The 15,821-nt window shown below is 41.6% G+C and overlaps 1 protein-coding gene across 1 annotated transcript in view; it reads right to left on the minus strand.

Moving 5' to 3' along the window:
• Positions 1 to 9,568: 9,568 nt before the first annotated feature.
• Positions 9,569 to 15,821, minus strand: part of LOC118774118 (rab effector Noc2-like) — a 59,445-nt gene continuing 53,192 nt past the window's right edge. The window contains exons 7-9 of the mRNA XM_036523275.1: positions 12,607 to 12,720; positions 11,977 to 12,132; positions 9,569 to 9,585 (exon numbers count right to left, since the gene is read on the minus strand). Of these exons, the coding sequence (XP_036379168.1) occupies positions 9,569 to 9,585; positions 11,977 to 12,132; positions 12,607 to 12,720 (287 nt within the window). The remainder of the gene's footprint in view (positions 9,586 to 11,976; positions 12,133 to 12,606; positions 12,721 to 15,821) is intronic.

Consider the following 15,821-nt stretch of genomic DNA (forward strand, 5'->3'; position numbering starts at 1 on the left):
TGTGCTTAGCTCTGTGTGCCATCTACCGTTTGGTGCGCCATGGTTTTCATTCAACCTCAAAGGTCACAACACATTTCTGCTTATGCATGTCAATTAGCTCACAGCATATGATGGGCCTCCCCATTAGCTGATAACATCTGAGACCAAGTCCCTTTTTGACATCCTTCCACCAGTCCTTATCCCAACACCACAGATGAAACAAATTGAGTTTTAATGATACTATTACAATGCACAGTAAATCAGCTTATGACATGTGCAAAATCCCCAGCATATGTTTGAGTATAAGTTTAACAGCATTTCACAATAACCGACTATTACTCTACTAAATCACATATTCAGCAATTCTGACTGTAAATCATATGTATTTTCATGCATGACTTGTGTTTTGCCCACACAAAGCTAAAAATAGCTGATCTGTTCTTACTAGTAACATGAAATGTGTGAAAATAGTATGAGCACTCTACATGCTTAAGGGATTAATTCACACCCACAAAGTGTTTAGACAGAATCAGCCCCTTGATAACAGAAACAATGACAGATAATCACAAATTCAGAAATGCCCACACTTACTTAGTTGAAAACAAGTATAACCAATCAGCAAATCAGGATCATCCATCAAAATTAACATTTACATGAATTACAAAATACTAATCAACAGCATGATGGAGGTGCTCAGCTTTGCATGGAATGAAATAACTTTCTGGTAATGTGGCATCTCTAAATGCATTTCAGATGCAATGGGCAATAAATACATGCATACATAAATAAAATGCTTGCCAATCAGTGATAGCCATTTGGCTAGGGAGGTACTGCTGGACTGGACTTATTGGCTAGATTGCAGCCTGAGTGTGTGTGTGTGTAAAATATATTTATGCAATGTGTGTGTAAGTCTTTTCATTTAGTCTTCATTTAGCCTTTTCATTTAGCTTACTGCAATTTATTTACAGCTTTACTATTACTACATTTACAACAAATGTGTAGAAAGAACGTTCAAATACCTTTATTAGCCGCTGGTTTTTGGAACAGAATAAAAAGAACAACACAGTAATCTTTGATACTGTGATTGATAAATTTTGATAAAGAAATCAGGTTTAATGGCTTGCATATATATTATAACATCATATTTCCTGCACTTGCTACAATAGGTATGGGAATAATTTGAACTGATTGCTAGCCAACAAAACAAATTTAGTATATTTAGTCAACTAGCTAAATGAATTGATGTTTAGGTTACTAAGACTAGTTAACTGAGGTAGCTAACTGAATAACCTTGGCACTGACAGCCAGCTAGTCAGTTTGCAAAACAGATGGCTGGTACACCCATCCACAAAAGCCATCTATAAGTTAGCTACATGCTTTTTAACCTGACGTAGAGTAACTAAACTTTGCATTCAATCACAAAGTTTCATGACAGCCAAATAATCTTCCTAGGTTAATTTTCTAAAGACAGGGAACTCGTTAGTCAATGAGCTCTGTAGCTCCCACCCCAGTTACAAGCTCGCAATAGCTAGCTGGCTAGCCAGTGAAGCAATCTCCCATCCAGCAGGCCAAAATACATGTCACAATTAGTTCTTTATATATAGTACTTTTTAATTATTGTCTTTTAGCGGTGGCACACCGTCTGAATTCATTGTTTAGCCATTCTGCTCAGCCGTTGCTACCTCTACCACCAGTGTTACTGAGTTCCATTCCACTCTTACCTTGACAAGACGATAACCCATCAAACACATTGCATAAAACATAAGCAGGCAATTTAGTAGAGACCATGTAAACAGTAAAACCCTTTCCAGTCAAGAGATGCCTTGACACATGGCACCAGCTGGGCAGGCTAGGACTGACAGACGTGTTTTTAATGGATACCTGGGAAAACAGAGAACATGCAGTACCAAGAGGCAAAAGAGAGTCAGACCTACACCACGTTCTGCAACCTGTGTAAATGTGGGCCTTAGTTTGAGAGGAATGAGGCCTCAGAGTTAGGGAAAAACAATTAAAGGGCTACTCTGGGCTCAGTGACTTCTTCTGAGGGGGAGGTCAAGTGCTGGTGTGAAATAAATCAGTGCAACAAGGTCTACCAGCAGTCTTCACTTCCCATCAGTGTAACATGGGCAGAGCTCTGGGCACACACTTTGGCAACCCACAGAGTCACACTAGGTGAATCTAGACCACCAAGAGCTTGCACTCAAAACCTATCAGCCTCATTATCGACATGCATGTGCGTGCACAATAAGACAATGACTCATCAGAAAGAAAACATAATTTATAGATAATCCCATAACAGAATGTGCATTCTGAAAATAAGAATGACCTTGTGTGCACCTCCAAAATAATAACAAGGTGCATAGATAACACCGGTTGTTTTGAATTAAAGAAGAGATGATTTCTTGCATGCATGTAACTACTTTTTAAAATGCAGATGAAGCGATAGCAAAGAAAAAAATGCTATGACAGTTTAGTGTCTGAGGTTAAAACTTCATCTCAGATCCAAATGTTTGAACGTTTGCCATAAACAAGCAGTAATTGAATTACGTAAAAATGACAACAGTTGCTGTTATTTTTTTATGTTCATTGGAGCTGTCGAAATGCCAAAGTAAATGTCATGCTCCGTAAATATTATTTCAATTGTAATAAACAACAAAAACTTAGTATGGTAGCAATCGCACTATGTTGCCGAGACTGAATCTGTTGCACAATTGAGACAATTCTCTGTTTTAAACAGCATTTAGGTTCTGAATCACAATAATTGTTTCAATAAGTAAAGGCTTCAGAATTTCCATGGACTAACACAGATTGCAGTACCCATATATCAGTTCTAAAACTTCATATTAAAGTGAAGCAACTTACAAGATATCAGTTTAATTATTCCATTGCATTACATAATACTAAACCATGCAATATTAGTAATTTGTAACCTGTTTGTAATTTGCCACCTGTTATGTGTTATGTATTTCAGACATGGCATTTTTCATACCAGTGCCTGAGTCAAATTGGTATTTCTTCAAAAATAGCCAGCATTAATTGACTGGTGGCTTCATCTTGAAAATCATTAGCAAGACACTGTGTTCCACAGGGAACCAAGCAGTCAGTCCGAAAAAAAGGCATAGTACAAAGCTTGCCATTACTGACTCACCTCAGATCCTCAACTGCCCCTCACCCCCCCACACTTACTGCCATCAATACAATTTCAGTGCAGCTCTGGTGGTGAGAGTGCTGATAAAGTACATGATGAAATTAATATTGCCATCTACGCGGTAATGTAATTTTTATTAAGGGAACCCGCTCATGAAAAAAAGTGGATCCTGAGGTAAGATCCTGACACCTGTCTCTAAGCAACCAGACCTCTCACATCCCACTCAGTGTTGCTGAACATGACCAGGAATAATTTGAAAAGCATTGGGGTGGGTGTGGCACACTCATCACTGTCAAAACATAATGAATGTCGGGAACCTATCTGAGAGGCACAAAAATGTGTTAGTCAACATCTAAAAGCGAAGAACCTTTTCAGGGACACTGTGTTATGCTCACAACTGTGGACTACACACAACATTCCCCTGCAGAGATGTTGGTCTGCTTTCAGAAGAGAAACACTTGTGGTGCTCTTTTACTTTACCAATACCATTTGAGATTCAAAGCAACCTTTCCCCCAGCATAGCTCCAATAGCTCCAGTGGCTTCTTTCGCTCTGGCGCGCGCACACACACACACACACACACACACACACATACACATTTGACCTGACTTTTTTTTTCCTGTTTACGAATACTACTCATTAGCTCAAACTTTTTGTGAGTTGTGGCCCATGTCTTCACTTGCAGGTCTCACTCTCCATCAAACTGAAAGAATGACCTGTGATGGATTCAGGTACTCTTTCAATGCGTGGGACTCGCTCATAGATCGTGATAAAGAGAGCTCAACACTCCACTCCTATCATCCCTGCTGATAAAGCCCACTCGCTCTGCACATCACCAGTGTCATTGCTCAAGGTGACAGATATGCTGAAGATGTCACTATTCTTTGCAACTGTCAGCTTCACTAATGACTGACTTCAAAACACCGTGCCAGGCAGACGATATGTGCCTATACTCAGAAAACCAGACGAATCTCAGAAACAGTCTAATATTTATTTAGTCTGCCTCAGAAAGCAATAAAAGAGCTGTTGAAACACATTACCCCATCCAATGACTTTCACTGTATGCCAGATATTATTATTAAGACAAAGGGTGGTTAAATGCATCCATTCATGGCATCATGTTTGGAATTAATTACTCTTTATAATTTATCAAAGATTAAACCTGCCGCCTTATCTGAAAACTGTTAGGGTAAACTACATACACAATTCAGATTAGGACCCAAAGGAAAAAAAAAAATCAGTGATCACTCCAGGCCACATGTGGCAAATAAGAAGGAGCAAATATCTGTTTGTTAAGCACAGAAAGCAACAACTTCATCTTCAGGAAAGAGACAGTGTTCCTTTTCTGGACATACTGTTCTGAGAGCGCTGCTGCAGGTGCTTTGCTGTGGCTTAACAGGACATGTTACCTCTAGTCTCAACGGTTTCAGATCACAGTAAATCCTGTTTGTTTGTTTTTTTTTTGTTCATATTTTAATGTACTTTTACGTTTTATTGGCAGCCTGTCACAAACTCACAGAGAACTAGGGATTGATGAACTCCGGAGAGAACTGGTTTTTACTAATTTACCAAACTGGTAATATCTAATTCAAGGCATGTCACTTAACGCAGCCTTTTTCCTGACAGCCTGTGAACGCTTTATCATTCCCATTCCCTGCAGGGCACACCTTGAAGCACTCGGATTATTATCAGATCTTCTGCCGAAATAACTGAACACGTAAACTAAGAAATGATGATGAGAGTCCCTCATGCAAATGCAAACCACTAAATGTCACGGTGACTGGGAAAGCGTCATGCTTCCTTCCAGGGATATGTTTAGTCTGGTGGCTTTGTGTCTGCCAGTATATCACCGCAGCAAAGCACATGAAAGGCTGAGGGCATGAGGTTAAACACCCCGCTTCTCATCTGCATTCCATGCGTTCAGATCATTAAGGAGCCAATCACACAGGCTTGCCAGCTTCTTCTTGGTCCTCTCAGTGGCCCCGGAGCTTTCTGGAAAAATCACTGACTTGCAAGTTTACTGCACAGCTATTTTACGAATCCCCTGATGTTTTCAGTTATATACTGCATGACCTGCCTATAAACTACTCTATGCGAGTGATCAATAGCCACGTGTGTGATCTTTTCAATGGTGTGAAACGTTTGGCTGTTTGTGTAATGATGGATTCCAAGAATTTGGCGCCTGACTACATGGTACAAGCTTGGACCGTGAATATATTGTCTAAACCACAGTTGTTTCCGATGTTAATAAAAGAAGCAACATTCACTGACAGGCAACTGAGAATAAATCAATATCCTACGATGCAATATACTCTATACGGTAGCCTACATTTAATATTTCATTACTGCTTCTCACTGCTACCCTGGCCATCCCTGGCTGGCACCCCACTAGCACATGCTCAATAGGAAGGCCATAGCTTTAAACAAACCACAAACCAAAAACAGTTTGCTCAAAAAGGCTAGAAGATTTCTGAACTTCCAAATCTGCCCCCCCATGGTAGAAGATTCACAGAAGCTCACCAACACCTTTCAACCACTTCTTGATTTGAACATTTGACTTTACATGGCATTACCGTTAAACAGCTGATAGCAGACAGCAGTGGTGAGCATGCACAGTTGTAGTATAACAACATGTGTTGCATTCTTCTTTTATGGCCACACTAATTTTAGGTTTAATATGTGACACCATGGTTGATGGTGCCAACATTAAAACACAGAAATTCTGCTACCAGAAGTGAGGAGGTATTTAATTTTACGTATGTGCTTTTAAAGGGTACATGGGGTACCTCTGAAAGGAAAAGAAAAAAACAGAGGGAAAGTGTGATTGGAGGTACAAAGCATTGCTGCAGCAAATCTGATTCATCCACCCAAAACCTTTCCCTGGGTTTTACTTCCTTATTGATAGATCCAAAGCAACAACGGAAGGATACAGCTTTCAGAAGTTTTCAGAAAAATAACCAAGACCTTTTCGGTTGTCCTTTAATTTGCACAGCCAGAAATGGAATATCCATGCCCTTCTGCTCCAGCACTTTTAGAGCACTTTATTCGAAGGCGCTTGACCCGGGAGCTGTTCACCAAGTACGTTTGCAATCTAAATCCGTCCCATGATTTGTGCCTGCTACTGGAATTAAGTGCAAAACTAAGACCATTTTCGATCACAGCAGGTCTTCAACATGCAAACCGAGGCAAGCTAAACCTTTGGTTTCTCTATGAGTGACGTGAGTAACATGAGTTAGCCAGGTCCAGGTATTTCTTTTCCTTCACTTCTTTTAAGAAGAAAAGCGACTGAAGTCTGTTTACATATTCATAATGGCTCATAAATTTATCATGGCCGGAGATTAGCAATTAAAATCTGTAGCAGCACATCGTTCCCGCTCAAGTCCCCGGAACATCTCCAGCCAGTCCTCATCCCATATGCAGAGGTTGTCTCGAGCTAATCAGCGGAGACAGGAGTGTTATTAATTACGCCTGCAAACCCCATATTAAAAAATGGCAGTGGTTACTCATCAAGTGTTTACAGTTGTTTTTTTTGTTTTTTTTCTCTCTCATCCGCTGCACATTCGTATTCAGAGCAGGGCATTTCCTCTTCTACACTTGCAGCAGTGTGAATGACAGATCGTGGAGTCATTACCACATCTCAGCGAGAGCACCGGAGCTTATGTATGCTTCACATGGTATTGAATGGACGACACAAACACGCAACAAAGGCTGATCTCTTCCCTTTTGGAGTATATAGGTGTATCACACACATTGAGCTATACACATTGATACTGTGGTATACTGTATGAGGAAATGCTGAACTGAAGGATTCGTTGCTTACTGACCACAATGTATAAATGAATGCAGGAACCACTGTGTTCTTCTGTAAGTCTGATAACAGTAAAGCTGTGCATCACACAAAATCCCTGCACTACCATCTGCATACTCTTTTATTATTGCTGTGGTGCTTCCTCACTTTTCTTATACATTTGATATTAATTGCTTCCTTAGCCAAACTGTTTACTCTAATTGCCATGTTTAATATTTCAGCAAATGATAAATAATGGCTGACAGTATTGCTTTTGCCACAGATACAATAAATATTTGAATACAGTGTTTTAGGTTGTTGTATACTGGGAAAAGCACAAGTGTGAGATAACGCAGCTAGTGAACTTTTTGGATCAATTACACAGTGCGTAACAGAACAGAACTCAGCTTAAAAAATAAATGTGTTTTGGATCTGGATCTTGCTCCAGTGTGTGCTGGGTGGTATGCCCTTGTTCGCAGAGATGGTTTGCCAGTTTACGTGTGTGACCTGTCAGTTGCTAGCTGGTAAAAAATACTTTTTAGAACATTTGTAATTTGTGTTGTGCAAATATATATACAAAATGAAATAGGGGAAAAATTGCATCTGCACCTCCAGATGCTCCTAAGTGATCTTAAAAACAACAAATTCAAGACATTCTGAAAGAGCTGTCTCTTAGTGAGGCTAGAAATAACCCATTTTGCTAACATTAACAAACCTTTTTAGATCACATAAGGTTCAAAATCTTTTCATTGTCTCCATATTGTAAGTCTTACATTTTAGCCTCTAACTGACATATACCGCTATACCGCTAGTTGACTGATGAAAATGTGATGGAAAAAAATATTAACTCACAAAAACACACCAGCATTCCCTGATTTAAGCAACAGCTTAGACTGAATCCAGCAGTAATATTTAAAGTAAAGCAAGAAGGTTGCTCAGGAACTAGTCTGCAGCCTTTCAGTTAATTCAATTGTATTTATGTCAGTAATTTCCTGAGTGGCTGTTGTGCAATTAAGTGTAATTAACTACAGGAACACAGAGTTCAGAACACAAATCAGAATTGATTCTTGCGAGGGAGGCTCCAGGTCATTTGCTGGTACAAGACGGCTAAATGCTGATGACAACATAAAGACAGAGTGGTGACAAAGCCTCCAGAAAATACTCTGTAGATACAGTTCATTTAGCATAAAGGATTTAACATGGAGCTATTTCATGTCACTTACACACATCAGAAGTACCTTGGCTTCTTTGGCTCTAAACCCAAGGAGAAAGAAAATAATACCATGTGACACAGTTCATATACAGTGGATATAAAAAGTCTACACACCCTTATGAAATTGCAGGTTTTTGAAATGTAAAGACAGAAATAACAACATACATGTCAGACTCTTTCCATCTTTAATGTGACCTTCCAACAAACAAAAATCCAAATAGTTAGTTATTAGAAACATTTTAAATAAAAAAAACCCTACAACACCCTGATTGCATACGTCTGCACACCCTTTCATAATGGGGGCTCTAGCTGTGTTCAATCAGCCTTATTTCCCATCTGTATGTTACAGTGTCAAAGGGCAGCAAATCTTTGACAACTGCTTCAGAGCTAGCAAGATTAGGTTTCATGAGTAATTGATAATAGCAGCAGAAGAAAATTGAGACAGGCTATTCCAAACATTTAGCATTTCAGAACCATTTCAGCTGAGTGAATTATTACTACTTCTCGCAGGTGTTAACATATATCTTGGAGGACAGTAGTTCTCTATCCCATATATGATGCTGAACAGCGACTGCATAACTACTCTATTCAAAAAAGATAAAAAGATAAAACTTTGAAATGTCAAGGTAAACTGGTTAGATGAAGCGAGGGAGGGGAGGGGGAGGACAGAATGACTGTTAATGTAGATTGCATACGGGGGAGCGAGGAGTGATTCACAGAGGCCCCACAACAGCAATTCACCCCCCTCTATCAGGAAATCAATGGAAAACTGAAAGCAGCTTAATGCCTTCCAATTTTTTTCTCTCCTAAATTATGACGGCTGATGTGCGGTCGTGGCCTTCTCAATGTCAGGGAGAAGAATCCAAACAACCCCAACACAATAATGAAGGCTAAAGCATGCAAGGGCTCTGGGCTGTGTCAATCCACACGCTTCGCGAGTGAAAAGCGCTGCAAATGTATGAGGGTGTTACGATTTAATACAAGAAGAAACAAAAGAGTTCTGCCTCTGCATTCTGCCACAAATAACAGAGATGGTTACATAACCTGCATTTGCTCATACCTTACAGAAGGTTTCAGGGAAAGCTGTAGTTAGGAGGTGGGGTGGGTGGGCAAACCTGGTTCTGTGGAGGCTGTCCTGTCCAGAGCACTGTCATTCTACCTAAATGACTGATTCCATCTCATTTCACTAATTACAGCTGGTGATCCACAGTACCTGTCTAACTATCCCCCATAACTATCAGAACTAGCCGGCTCTTTACAGACAGCTGAGGAACCTCCTGTGACCCTCCGGGACCGAGAGTGACCGATCTGGATGACAGTGCTGAGCAGCAAAGGGAAAACTGCATTTCCTCTTCCAGTATCTCCTAGCTGAGATGAGTTTGCAAAGGTGCATTTTAGAAGATCAAATCCAAAGACAAGATTTGAAATGATTTACTATGCGCTCACAGCTGCACATACACTATAAATAAGACAATGGGGGTATACAGACAGGCCCACTAATTAAATAAACATACTGCTTAAAGTCTGAAACATGTCTGTTCACAGTCAACTCCACAGTATGTGTCACCCACAGACCACCTCACAAGTTCTCCCCTCCCCATCGTCTAATGCCAATTAGATGCAACACGGGCACGTGATTTGATTTACAGTCTGTGGAAATGAAGATTGAATATTGATTCTTTTTGAAATCACTGTCGAAATCTCGACTCTCACGGAGACGTTCCCAATGGAGCCATACTCTGTCTCGTGTCCTCATGTCACAAGAAGGGATCAAGCTCTGTCAGTCATTATCTCCAGAGGACGGCTACTTTCAGCTGTCTGTAATTAGGAGAAGATGAAGCCTGTGACGGCAGCCAAATGGTATGATGAAAAATAACTCACTTTCCTCATTTCGTATGATCTTCTTGCGGTCATATATTTGGTGCAATATTTGTGCAATATTCATCTTGTTAAACTATTCAAACAAAAATGCTACTGGTACACTGCTTTACTATAATGCAACTAATTGTCACTAGAATCCCATTTTAATGTTTTAAACAGGAAGTTGTGTAATAAGATTACCGTACTTATAGCTGACTACAGTATAGTGGAATATAAAAGTCTAATAAAACTTCTACATTATCAGTTAAATATGCAAAACACATATTGCTAAATATACTGAATATACCCAGAACACTTAATTGATAGAAAAACTCATGAAGGGTACAGAAAACCTGATGAGTTGATGCTGATGAGTTGATGAATTAACACACTGCAGTCTGAATTAGCATCTTCAAAGACACAAGCATTAAATCACATCCAAAACATTTCTATCACATTTTCTGCACGTCCAAAAGCAAATGAAAAAATATCTATTAGAATGGGAAATAGCTTTCACTAATCCTCACACATTTTTGAAGGAAAAATGCAGACTGAAAACGAATGAGTGATCAGGGAAACCTTGTGCCTGAAGAGGCCAAACCCCATTACACTGTGATTAATAGCTGTCTACGACGGCAATGTGTTATAAATCAAGAGGGATGAATAGTGCAAACCTATTACATTTCCCTTTGGGAACTGTAGGCTGCACCTCACAAGGAGTGCACCTGCTGAGTTTTACACCATGAAAAAACTACTGCTTCTATTCAACTTATGAAAAACTGCAGTTGCGAATCTCTGAGCTGCTGCCCTTATTTGCAAACCTTTATCCAAGGCAGTGATAGTGGAACAATGATGAATGAACTGCCATTATCTCCAGCGTTATGCAGATCTTTCAAAAGTGCTGTTCTCAGGCATGGTTTGACTAACAATGGAACAAGCAAAATAAGCATATTAAAGTGAAGTTCAATTGCAAAAAATAAACAAGCAACAAAAAAGGCAAAGTTTCGAAAAGTATAATCCATGCAACGTAATGCTACAGAGGCACCCGCCCCTTCGTACCTGGGAAGAACTGAAGCCAAGTGCACGAAAATAACCATTCTTGAGGTTCCCATTAAATTAACAAGGCTTCAGGCCCTGAGCGAGAAAGAGAAAAAAACCCTCTCCCTTTAAACAAGCCATGTCAAGAGACTACTTGAGGAGAGTCGTTATCTAAAGCCAAGCCGAACAAATTGGGGAGAGGCAACCTGCTTCACGCACCGTCATTGTGCAAATGAGGACTAATTGGGTTTATGTGTGGCAGCAAGTGACCTGCCTCCTCCGAGCCCAGAGCAGAGGGGACACAAAGTGCAGACATTTGCAGACGCGTCACACCAGGTCTGTGTTCTTGGATCAATGCAGTGCAGATTCACTGATCTGTAAGTGCTGTCCTTTTGAGTAAAACCCACTTTATTGGCCTATCCAAACCCCAGTGAACATCAGTGAATCTGCATTACTGATGGGTAGGGTTGATCTCACTGGCTCATGTCACTGACTTTCACAAAAGGCACCGACAGAGAGCCTTCCAGTCAACCAAGCATGCAGGCAGGACTGCTGCAAGCAGACCAAGAACGTCACGTTGAACCAAGCAACAGGAATTCAGAAGGTGCTTTTAGACAAACTGACTATTCAGCTGGTTCACACGGCCTTTAGTGTTCAGTACATATATATATATATATATACACACACACACACACACACACACACACACACACACACACACACACACATACACACATACACACACACACACACACACACACACACATCTCAGCATGAAGCTGCTATCATGAGAGTACAGACACCCTGCATTATGTCTTGCTGCTCTGACTTTACAGCCTCTTAATGTTTCTTAATGGCCCCTCCTCCTTACTCCTCTAGATAACACACCACAAATTTACAGCCCAGGCCCAACAGTAGTCTAGTAGGGGACAAGGTGACGTGGGGTACTCACTCAGCGAGGGCCGGCTGTAGTCCGTGTCGTAGTCCTCGGTGGTGGCCATGACCCCGCTCCTCTCGCTGCCCAGGCTGGACCGACTCTCGGACAGGAAGCCACCCAGGGGCTTACTGCTCAAGCTGGTGGGCGTCTGCACCAGACCTCCACTGGACACTGCAGTCAGAAAAGGCTGTTATCTGTCACTGCACACATTGGCGATTACAATAATGAGCAGAAATCTGTTACAATACTCATTCTCACCCGGCTGGTGCAATTTTTCACATAAAATAACAGCAGACTCTACTTTGACACACACAATTAATGACCATCACATTGAAAGATGTCAGATGAGTTAAAACAAGACATTGTATGGTGTTCAGTTCAACATCTGGCTGTATGTATACTAAAGGTGTCAATAAGCATACATAATGGATGTCTGTTACCGATTATGGTGGTAAAGGCTTCCCTTGGTGCTGACTAACTCAGACATCTAAGAGTAATGGCATCCTCGGTGAAACAAGAATGTGACAAAATGAGCCAGCTCACTGTAGGATTTGTTATAACCCTAGAAGAGAGGGAAAAAGCCAAAAAGGGGTTCTCTTAGTTTCGCTCTCTTAATGACTCCCCGGGGGAGGAGAGAGTTCTCACCTGAGTCATCACGCTGCTTGCACTCGGGGACACTCCGTGAGCTGGGGGCGAAGGCCTTGCTCTCCAGGCTGGACTCGCTCAGCTCTGACTCACTTTCGCTGTCGCTGGAGACCACTACACAGAAACACATGGCAGAGCAGGCCATCAACACGGGCAGAAAGCATCACACCAGATTCAACCACTCTCATTCTCACTTGAGCTCAAGCAACGGCACTTATAGGGCACAAGGTTGATTAAGATGCAGCCAATCTGGAAGTTGGACAGCTGCAGGTTGACTGGATATCATATGTACATGGTAGCTAATGGAGAAACCACACCAGATAAGAATGTTACACACTCATTTTAAAGCTGAAGTGTAGACATAACAGTTGTGAAATCTTTGAAGAATTTTGAAATCTGTATCCAACTGTACAAGACTGGACCACTCTTGGAAAGGATTGAAAGTGTCTACCATTTCAGCTAATCTTCTTAGCAAGTCAACATGACAGGGCTTACAAAGGCGAACGCTCTGTAATTGGACTTGAGCAGGACTGAAAGCCAAATCAAAACCCCCTTCACCAGACTCAGAGTATGACCAAAGCCCACATCGATGAGCCAGTGAATAAGTACAGTGAATTTCTCTATGAAACTGTAGCATGTGGCTGACGTTCTGACTAAAAATAAACACAGCAATGTGTATTATTTACCAAGCTGTGACTGCTTCTGCGGATGTATTAAAAAAAAAAGCAAAACAAATGACAGAGCTATCAGTGTAGTCATCAGCTGTGGGCGGACCCTGATGTGTGGTAGTTTGTCATACAAAATCTCACCTCATGACACCGACTGCAATAGTTCCGAAAAACAGCTCTGCGCTCCTGTGGGCAGGAGGAGGACAGGGCGCGAGCGGAGCATTGAGATGTGCCTTAAATGAGATGGCTCGGCACCTTGTCATCGGAGGAGCGCCCGCTCACGCTCATCGGTGGAGCGGGGCCAAGCCGAAAATTAATATTTTATCCGAGAGAGAGAAAAAACGGGGACCGGCGCAAGCTCGACTTCCAATTTTCCACTCCCATCTGCCATGCCGGCAGTCAGACCGGATTGGCTGGCAGCGCTGTGCGTCTGATCTGCGCCGACCCCTCTCTCCCCACGCTCAGTCATTCTCCCCGTTCCCCAAAATACCACCCACTTCTCTGGTCTTCCGGTGTGACTCCCGATCTGTCCTGATGAACGCAGCCCAGAGAGCACTACCTCCGGCCTCATGGGTGACTCATGGATTTCACTCCCGGAAGGCAACTGCTGCTCTGCGGCCTGCCAATCGGCAACACCGAAATGACTTTGTCATTTACTTTGGGGTCGTGTACATGCGTACATGCGTGCACACATAAGTCCAAAACAGTCAAAAGAATAATTTGTAAATGTGACAACCACAGCCACCACAAACTAAATATTTTAAACAGGAAGAAAACTCAATTCAAACATGCCCTTTTATACGGTCTTTAGAACAGTTAACATTAGAATACAGTAGTTATATAATAATAGTTACTGTTACCAATAATAATAATAGTTACTAATACTGTTACTGTAATTGGTTTACACTTTTGTACAGTTGCAGTAAAAATTAAAGTGCATGAAAACTGCACCTTTCTGGTCTGACTAAAACACAGCCTTTCATGACAACAGCACAGGCACATGTGGATGCATTTGATCCAACACAGCATCCAACCCCATTTATGTTGCCAGAATAAAAAGGAACTGCACCACACAGGCATATAAAATTGATGAACGGCATAAACAGATTTGAAATTGCTGGTCCCCAGACTAAATTATCAGGGGTCAGCACTGACGTCAGACAATAGGACTGGAAGCAGCATGCGATGGGCTTGGCAGAAAGAGCACGAATATGAGAAATTCAATTGAGGAAAGAACTCGCAGCTGCTGAAAGATAATGGCACTCATCGAACCGTAATTATGCCACGGTGCAGCGTCTACTCTGCCTCGGATTTTCCCCATCTGTCCTCGCAGGCAGGGGTTGCTGTGTGATGACAACCAATTCCACGTCTGGCAGAATTTTAACAAATCAGGAACTCGACCAAACTGCAAGCCTCGCTCCCCATACAGTGCCGGAAAAGTCAAACATCCCGCAAGCCTGGATCTGTCACGTAGAAGAGGCTGGTAAACTCTGCTGGGCTAGAACCCCGCTGGTAGGCTCCTTGGAAGCCAGGCTGGTGTGGAGCAATGCATACACCCTCCCCTAATATATCTTGCATTCTATGTTCAAGATGTTTGCTGAATATGTCAGACCATTGCTGAAAAGGGTTTCTGAGGATGTGGACATTTACAAAGATATTTCTATACTCTTTGGCAATACATTTCTGGACTATTTACTTCCACACATCCCTTGGACATGTTCTTCTTGGACAGGTCAACACACAAAGGAGAAAGCCCATACAACATCTGATGCATATGATTTAGAAATTTTAGTACACTATGTTTATGTTCTTGCTACTGTAATTCAGAAGTGGAACAATTAATTTATTGTTGCAATATAAATATTACAGTGGTACGGTAGAACCATCCGCACTAAGTCATAATACTTTTGTCTCATTTTAAATATCAACTGTTAACTGATTTTTCTTGCTGGTAATCTGATGGGAGGGAGGGAGATGTTTTGTCTTGTTTGTACTGCACGTCTGAACAGTATTGCTTTTACTCTTCCCACCGGCATGTTGCTGAATGTGTGTAAATATCATTCTATGATGAAACGTACACACCAGAATCACAGTGGAAAAAGACTGTGGTGATCCAGCCACTTCTCCCCAAAGATGGGGTGGCAGCGTGACATGGCAGTTGCAAAGAACTTGCAATCCAAAAGTTTAAAACTCACTTTTGAGATGGGGCACTGTTGTTGTAAGGCAGGGAACCTAACCTAGAAAATGTCCAGCTGTACAGATAAGCAATATGAAAAAAGTAAGTTATGTTCATCTCCCCTGGATGAGGGCCACTGCTGAGCAAATAAACAAAGAAATAACTTTGTTTCTATGGCACAAAGTTCGATTTGGAGCAGTGTCCATGAGATAAAGACCTGGCTACATCCAAAACAGGTCTTAGCCAGGACCTGTGGACTGGAGTCTTATTTTAGCTCCAGAGGAGAGAGGATTGTCCACACAGTGTCATCCCTGCCATCACGTTACAGCCAACTGGAAGCCAGGCGTCGTGGCGCGGCGCGCGACTGGGCA

The sequence above is a fragment of the Megalops cyprinoides genome, chromosome 3 (genome assembly GCF_013368585.1).
Source record: "Megalops cyprinoides isolate fMegCyp1 chromosome 3, fMegCyp1.pri, whole genome shotgun sequence".
NCBI classification, from domain to species: domain Eukaryota; kingdom Metazoa; phylum Chordata; class Actinopteri; order Elopiformes; family Megalopidae; genus Megalops; species Megalops cyprinoides.